The sequence below is a fragment of the Enhydra lutris genome, unplaced genomic scaffold (assembly GCF_002288905.1).
Source record: "Enhydra lutris kenyoni isolate GAN:26980312 unplaced genomic scaffold, ASM228890v2 scaffoldscaffold4, whole genome shotgun sequence".
NCBI classification, from domain to species: domain Eukaryota; kingdom Metazoa; phylum Chordata; class Mammalia; order Carnivora; family Mustelidae; genus Enhydra; species Enhydra lutris.
In genome coordinates this window covers 44,363,650-44,376,483 of record NW_019154088.1, presented here as the reverse complement: position 1 = coordinate 44,376,483, position 12,834 = coordinate 44,363,650, and the positions used below count along the sequence as shown (strand labels likewise).

The following is a 12,834-nucleotide window of genomic DNA, read 5'->3' as shown; positions in this document are numbered from 1 at the left end:
GTTCCAAACCTTCTACTGATCCTTCTTTTCTATCAGTTTGTCTTCTAGATCACTAATTAGATCTTCTGCCTCATTTACCCTAGCTGTTAGAATATTTAAATTAGATTGGTTCTCACTAATAGCATTTTTAAGTTCTGCCAGATCAGCTCTCACTTCCATGCTTAGAGATTCTATGTTGCCCTAATGGTCTTCTCCAACCTAGCCATTGCCTGGATAATTGTTACCCTGAATTCTATGTCTGACATATTGTTTATGTCCATATCCAATAGTTCTGTGGCAGAGGTCACAGTCTCTGAATTTTTCCTATGTTGGGTGTTCCTCCTCCTAGTCATTTTGGTGAGAGGTGGCTGAGCGCATGTATAGCTGAATATACCAACCATGATACAGGCAAAGTGCATCTTCTGCCCCTGCAGAGATCCATAAGTGTATAATCTTACATCTCAGGCTGATTTCATGGATGTTCAGAGTGTTCTGGTAGTTATTTAGCTCAATTCAGGGGACCCATTGAAACAGGGTCTCCTACTCCTCCACCATCTTGCACCTCTTTAGAATTCTTCATTCAGTTTAGCATTAAACATGTTTTTCCTACATAAGAGGGAAACTGAATACTATCAAAAGTAAAAAATATAGTGAAATTAATAACATTCACTAGAGTTGTTTGTCATATGAAATCACTTATTTTCACTCTCTTATCATCATCTAGATATATTCAATTTTCATTAAAAAATATGATATACAGTGTAGACTAGAATATTGATACCAGATCATGGATGTAAAAGCATGAGAATAACTATCTTTTTCTTGAATATGGTCCTTTAAAAATACTCACTTGTGAAAGTATTAGAATCACTGCACACCTTTTCTTGAATGTGGTTCCTTAAAAATAAACCTTTTTTTAATGATATAAAGATTAGTATTTAATAGCAATGAATAAAATTTAATGACAGTAACAATTGTTATTCTGTAATTACCCCTGTGATTCCATTGGCCACACAATTAGATAGCATCTCAATATATTTTTTTTTCTAAAGTTTTAGTTTTATATGTTTTATAAAAAATTATTTTGTCCTCTTATCTAAGTTTCATGCTTCCTGCTCCTAAGTTATAAAAATGTAGACAACTCAATATGAAGGGGATTAGAAACAATGAATATCCATTCCTTTAAAAAAAAAAGAAGATATTAGGACCTAAAGGTTTTCAGTAGCCTGCAGATTTATACATCTATGAAATGACAGACTCTGAATAGAACTAGGGCTGGTTGACCCTTTCATAGCAGAGGATCCATGTTGCTTTCCTAAGTTTAGAAATTATATGACTTTCCTCAAAGAGAAATAGAGAAAAAAATTTATAAGCTCAGTAGTTTTACTTAAAACTCTGAGGCAGCAGAGTGAAATGAAAACAGATCTGGAAAATAGATATTATGGTAGTTTCAGCTTTAATATCTTTACATTCTTAGGCATACTTTTTAAAAAGAAATAAGAAATAGTAAAAATAATAAAAATATTTGATTGAGAAACTAACTCACTTTGTTAAAGTTAATTCAATGTACTAATGTAACAATTACTATGAACATCCTTTGTGCGGTGTATGCATTTTTTTACTATCATACTTCATTTGTTAAGTCAAAGTTTAACAAAAGTTGTTAATGGAAAGCACTAGGAATTAACAACAGAGCAGACAAACTTCTGCAAGTTAGATTAACTGCCTATTATAATCCTGGGAAACCGCAACGATCTTTACTTCATCCAGAATGAAATTTTCTCTCAAAGTGATGAATGAGTAATCATTATACACAGATACCATTTTGTCTGTTAGGTTAGATATATTTTTGTTGTTGTTTCAGTAAAATGTAAAGTATTCATTCCTCTTCATGTAAAAGTCAATTGTCACTTGTAAACATAGTTTTTTGAGATAAATATGTCTTCTAGGGCAGAAAAACACAACTGTATTGCTTGTTATTTAAAAACCGTGTGTGTGTGTGTGTGTGTGTGTGTGTGTGTGTGTGATCAAACAAAGCAGCATTGGTGTAGTTATTTGTTTTAGGGTGCTTGTAATAACATGATACAAGGAGTGCTTTATTTTCATATACACCATGTTATTTTCACCAGAAATAGATAACAGCCAAAAAATCTAAAGTTTAATCTCTGTTGGATAATTGCTTTCATTGTTAAAACATCTAGATTATAGGTTGGCCCTCTGTCAGTCTAGGTTTTGATTTCGGGGGGTTTTTGCATTGGTTAAGATATAAAAGATCCACAACTCTGTTCCTTGGAAAATGAACAAATCCCACATGCTATTTAGCATTGATCTTTTAGGTACTTTGAGACTGTTAATGCTGAGCTCCAAAGTAGATTCTATTCAATCCTCTAGAACAAAATGGATTGCAGACATAATTCTTCATGGTCGCAGTGGGGAAAATCATTAATTTTTTATAAGGAACTATGAGACACTGATTAGACTTTTATTTATAAAAGACATTCAAGCCATGCTAACATTATTTTTTGCTTTTCTTCTAGCTCCTGTTAATCCTCATTTGAGTAAGTATGTTTTTCTTTTAATAATGGTACAGCATTGCACAGTTAAGAAAAGTAGAAAACTCAGAGGCATATAAAGATTATTTAGCAACTGTTCATAATTGCTTTAAAATGGAATGGCTTTGAAACAGTAAAACTGGCATTAAAAATGAATTGTGAATTTTAAATTTCAATGGATATGCTTATAAAGACAAACTATTTAATATTAATCATTGATTTTTATAAGTTTTCACAAATATGGAGACATTTCCTCCAACTTAACATTTGTTATTTGTTTAACTATGGGATTAAGTTTTTCTTTTGTGGCAATGCATTATCGTTTTTATTACTATTGTTTCTTTAATTTTCTTTTTTGATTTCCATACTCCCGTTACAAAAGACTACAGTTAGAAAATTGGTATTTGAATGGTTTTATCAAGATTTTTCATACATCACTAATCTATATCCCCATTGTTAATGAAGAAGATAGTCTGTTCACCATCTTCTTGAATATTTCACATTAGAGTAAATAGTGATTTTTGTCTTCCATTTTTGTGCCTATGAATATATTATTTTTGGCTAATGAAAGAAAGGAGAACCACTTTTGCACTCTTCTCCTATCCATCCAATATTCTCCATTACTTATACTTAGTAAAGAGACTGTGTGGGTCTTTTTCCTCATTTTATTATGTTTCCTTTCTTATAATGGCCTTTCACTGATTATATAACCCAAGACCAAACTACATAACCTGTTGTCACCTAATTTTCTACTAAAGATATTCCTTTACTCCATTTCTGCTTATCCAAATTATAATACTGAATACACTTATGGATCTTTACTGTTTTCATTTTGCTTTCATGCACAGTTCATTTTTTTCTCACCAGTGACCTTTCCTGTGGATATCTTCAACCCTTTGAGGTTCATTTATAAAATTTAGCACAAATGCTTCTTTCTTGACTGAGTATTCTCTCCATTAGATTTCCCAAAAACAGTTTGTCTTCATCTGTGTTATAAGCTATTTTTTATTTTGTCATAAAATACTTATGAGTTAAATATGTTTCTAATTTCTCTATATATTGCACTGTCTTTTGGCCTACCACAGCATCTTATATTTAGCAGGTGTTCAATGATCATTTGTTAAAAGAAAAAATACACAACAGTTTCAAGATGAATTAACTGCACAAATCAGGTTCTCCCTGGCTTCTACCCAGGGTACTATTGCTATTTAATTACTATATTGATTATAATTCTTTTGTAAGTAAATTCTCTGACAATAATTTCAGTAGAAATGTTTAAAAAGAGTTGTTGTGGGAAGATTAAAACTTGATACAGAAAAAAGTTGAGTAATATTTCAATTCAAGGAAAAATTTTTAGTAGCTTCAATTTACTGGAAAAAATGCATATATAACAAAATAATAGAGGTATTGTTTGCTAACAGATGACTTCTATACAATATAAAAAGTACCAGTAATTTTATGGCAAGTGAAGTTTTATAGAAGACATGCTATTTGAACTGGGTCTTGAAAGCTTAATAAAGTTTCCTTAGGGGAAGAAGGTGAGGAAGGGCATGCCTACTGCCATCAAAAGGAAGGTCCTGTTCGCATAATAACTGAGCAAAGCTCAGTGCGTCTAGAGTATATAGAGTGTATATTCAAACATTACAGAAGCCAGAAATGTGCCGTGAAGATGAACAATATTAATTAGAATTTGAGTGCTTCTAAAAGCTCATATCCTTTGGATCATAGTTACCCACTTCTCCAACAAGCATTTTTTGTTGTTGTTAGTCGATGAATTGAATTTTCTACTTTTAAAATACTTTCCATTATAACTCTCTATACTAACGATTTCCATTGACTGTACTTTTTTTTGTTTTTTACTAAGTGTTCAATATGCTAAAAGATTACAATGTTTAGAATAAAGACTTTTTAGTAAACATCAATGATTTTTCTAAGTTATCGAGTAATTATTTTTATGTTATTGACAGTCATGTACATTTTCCCCTTATTGATTTCTCTAACCCTGTTAAAGAACCTCCAGGTCCCAAAGACATAAAAGAAAAATATTTTATGGAGTATACATATTCATTATACATTCAAGATCTTAATAAATTGGGGCGCCTGGGTGGCTCAGTGGGTTAAAGCCTCTGCCTTCGGCTCAGGTCATGGTCCCAAGGCCCTGGGATCGAGCCCCACATCAGGCTCTCTGCTCAGCGGGGAACCCGCTTCCTCCTCTCTCTCTCTCTGCCTGCCTCGCTGCCTACCTGTGATCTCTATCTGTCAAATAAATAAATAAAATCTTTAAAAAAAAAATCTTAATAAATTAGCCAGACATTATTCAATAAGAGGAAAATAGGACAACATGTAGAAGAAGGTCATGTTTTCTTTTAGATTTTGCTATGGAAAGTTATTTTTCTTCCCCTCAGCTAGACTACTTTTACCCATGATCTTCTTAAATGGTATAATGTCTTAAATTCTGTCATTGCTTTTCAAAGCATAATTTATATATGGTAAAATTAACGCTTTTCTGTGTGTATACTTCTGTAAGAAGTATTGACCAATTCATTCAGTTACGGAACCATCACAAGTTCCATGTTCTCTATAAAGTTTTTGTATTGCTCCCTTGTAGTTAAACCTGTTTTATTGCAAACTTAGGCAAATTTGTTTTTTGTTTCTACAATTTTGCTATATTAATTCAATTAGTTACAATATGCTTACTATTTACTCTCCACATTTCATTAAAACATATTTTTCCTGGTAATGATATTAACAAAGTTGAAGAGAAAGTGAAAATTAAGCAGTTCAGGAAAAAGTCAATGAGGAAAAAATAAAAAACATTAAGTATTTCTGATAAGTTTGTAAATGATTTCTTAAAATGAAGATCTTACTTCTTAGGTTGTTTATAATTATGTGTAATGAATTCTTATAACACCATTTAGTAATATTTCCTCCATAAAAGATTATTTTCTACATAATAAAATTTAAAAATCTTTTGAATATATGTTGGCTTAGTTATAAATCATGGTTTATATGAAACATCTTCTTTGTAGAAAAGAAAGGAATTTATATTATATTTAACATAATACATGTGATATGAGACATATATTGGCACCAAATCAAACTAATCTTAAATCCTATTTTGCATTTTAACAACTTATATAGTTTTTAAGTGAATTGACTTATCCTAAGTATCTACTTCTAATGTATCTGTATAGAATAAGTCCATGAAATTTTGTCAGAGTATGATTCTTCATTAGACTCAGAATAATTACTAGATTTAAAAGAGGAAGGACTTTTGTTTATAGTTTCTTAAAAACTCTTTGGATTGAAATTTTGAACTGAATGGAAGGATGATTAGTTGTCAAGAGAATATCTTACAGGCTCCATTAAGCGTGAGCTGTGTCCTTTTCATCCATTGCTGTTTTCCTCAGGAATGGTACCCTTGGACCAAACCTGAAGTTTAGTCTGTGACTGGATTGTATTAATTGAAAAGAAAACAAAAATATTGAAATCATATTGAAATGAATTCTGAGGTCTCTCAAGTGTCTCAGTAATGGAGTCGAAATTTTCTGTGAAGAGGTTTTAAAATTTTTGAAAAGTATATTTGGTCTGATTTAGGTTCCGAAGTCCAAATTGTTAAAATTCAGAGCTTTTGAAAAAAGCTTGGACTTTTTTGGTTTAGATTAAGTACAAGATAGTTTATACATATACGAAATACATATATAATCAATATTAATATGTATAATATAATAAGTAATACATATGCATGACATTCTCACTATCTCTTGGAAATAACTTAAAACTGAAAAAGTTTACCATAATAGTCCCTTCTAAAATAGCATTTCAAAGTTAGAACTAATAAGCAAATTAAGTAAAGTGAGGTCATCCAAAATCAAAATACAAAAACAGTGACATTTCTATGCATTCACAATGTGCTATCTGAAAAGGAATTTAAGAAAACAGTCCCACTAAAAATAACAACAAAAGAACAGAATATGGAGGAATAAACTTAACCAAAGAAGTGAAAGATTTCTACACTAAAAATTATAACATGTTGTTGAAGGAAATTAGAGAAGACAGGTAAATGGAAAGACATGGGTTCATGGATTAGAAGAATTAATATAGTTAGAATATTCGTACTTCCCCCAAACAATCTACTAATTCAGTGCAATCCCTATCAAAATGCCAATGACATTCTTTACATAAGTAGAAAAAACAATCTTAAAATTCACATAGAACCATAAAAGATCCCAAATAGCTACTGTAATATAAAAATAAAGCTAGAGGCATCACACTCCCTGATTTTAAAATATATCACAAATCTACAGTAATCAAAGGAGTGTGGTACTGCCATAAAAACTGTCATTGAGACACAGAATAGAAAGCTCACAAATAAATCCATGAATTTACAGTCAACCGATTTTTGGCAAGAGTAACAAGTACACACTGTAGGGAAAGGATAGTCTCTTTAATCAACCATTGCACATTGTCGGCCAGAATGTAAATTGCTACATCCTTTAGAGAAAACAGTATGGAGGGTTCTTTAAAAATTAAAGATAGAGGAGGGAGGAGTCAAGATGGCGGAGAAGTAGCAGGCTGAGACTACTTCAGGTAGCAGGAGATCAGCTAGATAGCTTATCTAAAGATTGCAAACACCTACAAATCCAACAGGAGATCGAAGAGAAGAAGAACAGCAACTCTAGAAACAGAAAATCAACCACTTTCTGAAAGGTAGGACGGGCGGAGAAGTGAATCCAAAGCGACGGGAAGATAGACCGCGGGGGGAGGGGCCGGCTCCCGGCAAGCGGCGGAGCAACGGAGCACAAAATCGGGACTTTTAAAAGTCTGTTCCGCTGAGGGACATCGCTCCAGAGGCTTAACCGGGGTGAAGCCCACGCAGGGTCAGCGTGGCCTCAGGTCCCGCAGGGTCACAGAAGGATCAGGGGTGTCTGAGTGTCGCAGAGCTTACAGGTATTAGAACAGGGAAGCCGGCTACAGAGACAGAGCCGAGGAGTAAGCTCTAAGCTTGAGGTTACCTTGAACCGGTCACAGGCTCGGTCAGCTCGGAGCGCGGCCGGAGGCAGGGTGACGGGAGTAAATCGGCGCTGTTCTCTGAGGGCGCACTGAGGAGTGGGGCCCCGGGCTCTCGGCTCCTCCAGGCCGGAGACCGGGAGGCCGCCATCTTCATTCCCGCCCTCCGGAACTCTACGGAAAGCGCTCAGGGAACAAAAGCTCCCGAAAGCAAACCCGAGCGGATTACTCAGCCCGGCCCCTGGTGAGGGCGGTGCAACTCCGCCTGGGGCAAAGACACTTGAGAATCACTACAACAGGCCCCTCGCCCAGAAGAGCAACAAGAAGCCCAGCCAGGACCAAGTTCACTTACCAAGGAGTACAGTTTCAATACCAAGGAGAGCAGCGGAATTCCAAAGGAGGAGAAATCAAAGCATGGAACTCATGGCTTTCTCCCCATGATTCTTTAGCCTTGCAGTTAATTTAATTTTTTTTCTTTTTCAATTTATTTTTCTTCTTCTGCTAATTTTTTTTAACTTTTACCCTTTTCTTTTTTAACGTTTTTTAACTAGTTTTCTCCCCCCTCACGATTTGGGATCTCTTCTGATTTGGCTAAAGCATATTTTCCTGGGGTTGTTGCCACCCTTTTAGTATTTTACTTGCTCCTTCATCTACTCTTATCTGGACAAAATGACAAGGCGGAAAAATTCACCACAAAAAAAAGAACAAGAGGCAGTACCAAAGGCTAGGGACCTAATCAATACAGACATTGGTAATATGTCAGATATAGAGTTCAGAATGACGATTCTCAAGGTTCTAGCCGGGCTTGAAAAAGGCATGGAAGATATTACAGAAACCCTCTCGGGAGATATAAAAGCCCTTTCTGGAGAAATAAAAGAACTAAAATCTGACCAAGTTGAAATCAAAAAAGCTATTAATGAGGTGCAATCAAAAATGGAGGCTCTCACTGCTAGGATAAATGAGCAGAAGAAAGAATTAGTGATATAGAAGACCAAATGACAGAGAATAAAGAAGCTGAGCAAAAGAGGGACAAACAGCTCCTGGACCATGAGGGGAGAATTCGAGAGATAAGTGACACCATAAGACGAAACAACATTAGAATAATTGGGATTCCAGAAGAAGAAGAAAGAGAGAGGGGAGCAGAAGGTATATTGGAGAGAATTATTGGAGAGAATTTCCCCAATATGGCAAAGGGAACAAGCATCAAAATCCAGGAGATTCAGAGAACCCCCCTCAAAATCAATAAGAATAGGTCCACACCCCGTCACCTAATAGTAAAATTTACAAGTCTTAGTGACAAAGAGAAGATCCTGAAAGAGGCCGGGAAAAGAAGTCTGTAACATACAATGGTAAAAATATTAGATTGGCAGCAGACTTATCCACAGAGACCTGGCAGGCCAGAAAGAGCTGGCATGATATATTCAGAGTACTAAACAAGAAAAACATGCAGCCAAGAATACTATATCCAGCTAGGCTATCATTGAAAATAGAAGGAGAGATTAAAAGCTTCCAGGACAAACAAACTGAAAGAATTTGCAAATACCAAACCAGCTATACAGGAAATATTGAAAGGGGTCCTCTAAGCAAAGAGAGACCCTAAAAGTAGTAGATCAGAAAGAAGCAGAGACAATATACAATAACAGTCACCTTACAGGCAATACAATGGCACTAAATTCATATCTCTCAATACTTACCCTGAATGTTAATGGACTAAATGCCCCAATCAAAAGACACAGGGTATCAGAATGGATAAAAAAACAAAACCCATCTATATGTTGCCTACAAGAAACTCATCTTAAACCTGAAGACACCTCCAGATTTAAAGTGAGGGGGTGGAAAAGAATTTACCATGCTAATGGACATCAGAAAAAAGCAGGAGTGGCAATCCTTATATCAGATCAATTAGATTTTAAACCAAAGACTATAATAAGAGATGAGAGATATCATACTCAAAGGAACTGTCCAACAAGAAGATCTAACAATTTTAAATATCTATGCCCCTAACATGGGAGCAGCCAACTATATAAACCAATTAATAACAAAATCAAAGAAACACATCGACAATAATACAATAATCGTAGGGGACTTTAACACTCCCCTCACTGAAATGGACAGATCATCCAAGCAAAAGATCAACAAGGAAATAAAGGCCTTAAATGACACACTGGACCAGATGGACATCACAGATATATTCAGAACATTTCATCCCAAAGCAACAGAATACACATTCTTCTCTAGTGCACATGGAACATTCTCCAGAATAGATCACATTCTCGGTCCTAAATCAGGTCTCAACCGTAATCAAAAGATTGGAATCATTCCCTGCATATTTTCAGACCACAATGCTCTGAAGCTAGAACTCAATCACAAGAGGAAATTTGGAAAGAACCCAAATACATGGAGACTAAACAGCATCCTTCTAAAGAATGAATGGGTCAACCAGGAAATTAAAGAAGAGTTGAAAAAATTCATGGAAACAAATGATAATGAAAACACAACGGTTCAGAATCTGTGGGACACAACAAAGGCAGTCCTGAGAGGAAAATATATAGCGGTACAAGCCTTTCTCAAGAAACAAGAAAGGTCTCAGGTACACAACCTAACCCTACACCTAAAAGAGCTATACACTTTGAGTTAGATGAATGAGTTCTGGAGATCTAATGGGCAGCATAATGACTGTGCTTAACAATACTGTATTGTATACTTGAAATTTGCTAAGAGGGTAGCTCTTTAGTGTTCTCACCTCCAAAAGAAAGAAAAGAAAGGGAGGGAGGGAGGGAGGAAGGGAGGGAGGAAGGAAGGAAGGAAGGTAATGGTAACTATGTCATATGTGAAGTGATGATTATATTAATTTGCTTCATTGTGATTATTTCAAAATGTATCTCAAACATCAAATTGTATATATCTTAAGTATATGTAACTTTTGTTTTTCAATTATATTTCAGTAAAGCTAAAAAAATAAAGTAAAAAATAAAGAAATAGGATAGGTGGCTACAAGAGGGAGTCATTGGGCTAGAGGACTATTGGGCATTAGGCTGCTTATTCCGAAGTTTTATTCTTTACCATCATGACAAGAACTGTGGTAAATAAAGCACAGTTTTGCAGACCATGTAATACAGAATATTTCAAATATATTTCTTTATTTCCAAGTACCTCCCAAAACTACCAAGAGCGTGTTATAGTTAGAAAATCACTGAAAAATTCAGTATCAAGTTAGTCTTCAGTTGCATGTCTTTGTGAAAATCCTGGACTATATTACTTTCTTATTTTATGAGATCTTTTAATGTTTAATATTACATAGACTTTTGATAAATTTTTACAGACAGATGCATTTTCATTATCTATCAAGATATTCCTTATTTCAGTAAACTTTTAAATGAATAGACTTTTGCATAATTACCCTACATATAATGACAGGATAATCATAAGATTATTATGGCCCAAAATAGTGAGTTTTTACCACTTTTATCTTCCTACTTTTTATAAAATCTTTCCAGTAATAAGTAATAAGTTTCTTCACTACAAAGATGAATGTCTACAGAAGTTATGAAGAACTATGGAGATAACTTATGTATCTTTGTCCAATGGGGGTTATTGGAGTCTTAAGTCTCCTTCAAATTTATTGTAAACAACTTACATAATCTGTAAAAGAATCAAATTATGAAAAATTTTAGGTCTATCTAAAATTATGGACGTGTCTTAGGTTCTCGTAAACTGTCTTTTTTGGTTAATTTTACTATGAGAGACTTCAGTTTTCAGGTTTTAAGAACTTGTTTGTTTTTTGTAGGCAAGTTTTTTTCAAACAAGGCTAAATTATACAAAAGATATGTTTAAGTGATTTTATAAAAAACATTATATATACTTTTAAATGACATGAAAAGTAAGATTTGGCAGCAGGTTTATAAACAAATCCCAAATTTTTACATTTGTTTTTTGGTATTTTCTTTGTGTATATACAATATGTAATTAAACAACTGAAAACATTTAAAATCAAGCATTGCTTTATTGTGACTCCAAAGTAGCAGCTAAAGGTATCTCCTATTGTGCCTAAAAGGTATTTAAAGAAATGTATCCATGCATATAGTTATACTGTTGTCACCAACATTAGATCTCAGTTGATAGTATCAAGCAGTCCTGTCTTCTTAATATAAGATCTATGGCGTAAATATGTAATGAAAAATATTTTATATGGAATGTTGTTTATATAGAAATTTACTAATTTAGAATTCACAAAATGCTTATTTTCCCTGTAAGTATTCCTATTCATAATATGGAATATAAATAAACACAAAGAAGTATAGCAAGTCTTCAATCTGAAAACATAAACAAAACAACATATTCCTGAAATTCAAAGGGAAAGCCTTCTGTTTTATTTTTATGTGTATATGTCAATGGTTTTCTTCCTACTTTCCTTCCTATCTTCTTTCCTTCTCTCTTCCTTTTTTAAACTGGTATTTAATTTTTTTTTAATTTAAAAAATTTAAGGTCTTTAAATTTTTAATTTTTTAAATAATTTAAAAAAATTTTTAAAGATTTTAAAATTAATATGAGATCTACCTTCTTAATAACATTTAAGTATGCAATACAGCATTGTTATCCCAGCATAAAGTTCTATGGCAGATCTCTAGAACTGAAAGTTTATACCTTTTGACCAATGTCTCTCCATTTCCGTTTTCCGCCAGCCCCTGAAAACCACCATTCTACTTTCTGCTTCTATATATTTGGATATTTTAGTTAACTCATAAGTGTAATCATGCAGCATAATTCTTCTAGGACTGGTTTAATATAATGTCCTTAGTATAATGTCCTCCAGGTTCATCAGTGTTGTCATGTATGGTAAGATTTTCTTCTTCTCTAAGGCTAAATACTATTCCATTATATGGATGTCTTCTTTATCCATTCCTCCACTGATGGGCACTTAGGTTGCTTCCATATTTTGGCTATTGTGAAATATGCTGCAATGAACAATGAACATAGGAGTACAACTATCTCCTTGAGAAAATTGTTTAAATTTTTTGGATAGATACCCAGAAATAAGATTGCTGGATTACACAATAGTTCTATTTTTTTTTTTTAAGGTGGCTCCCCACCTAGTGTGTAGCCTAACATGTAGCCTAACGTGGTGTTTGAACTCACAATGCTGAGATCGAGAGTTGGACACTGAACCAACTGAACCACCCAGGTGCCCCCAGTAGTTTTATTTTTAATTTTTGAGGAACTCCATGCTGTTTTCTTAACTACCTGCACCATTTTACATTCCCATGACAGTATATGAGAGTTCCAATTTTCCACA

At 33.9% G+C, this 12,834-nt stretch overlaps 1 protein-coding gene across 1 annotated transcript in view; it reads left to right on the top strand.

The window, feature by feature from the left end:
• The window catches only part of LOC111138987 (MAM domain containing glycosylphosphatidylinositol anchor 2), an 853,965-nt gene that overhangs the window by 806,384 nt on the left and 34,747 nt on the right, over window positions 1-12,834 (top strand). Inside the window, exon 12 of the mRNA XM_022491049.1 lies at window positions 2,517-2,537. Coding sequence (XP_022346757.1) covers window positions 2,517-2,537 — 21 coding nt within the window. The remainder of the gene's footprint in view (window positions 1-2,516; window positions 2,538-12,834) is intronic.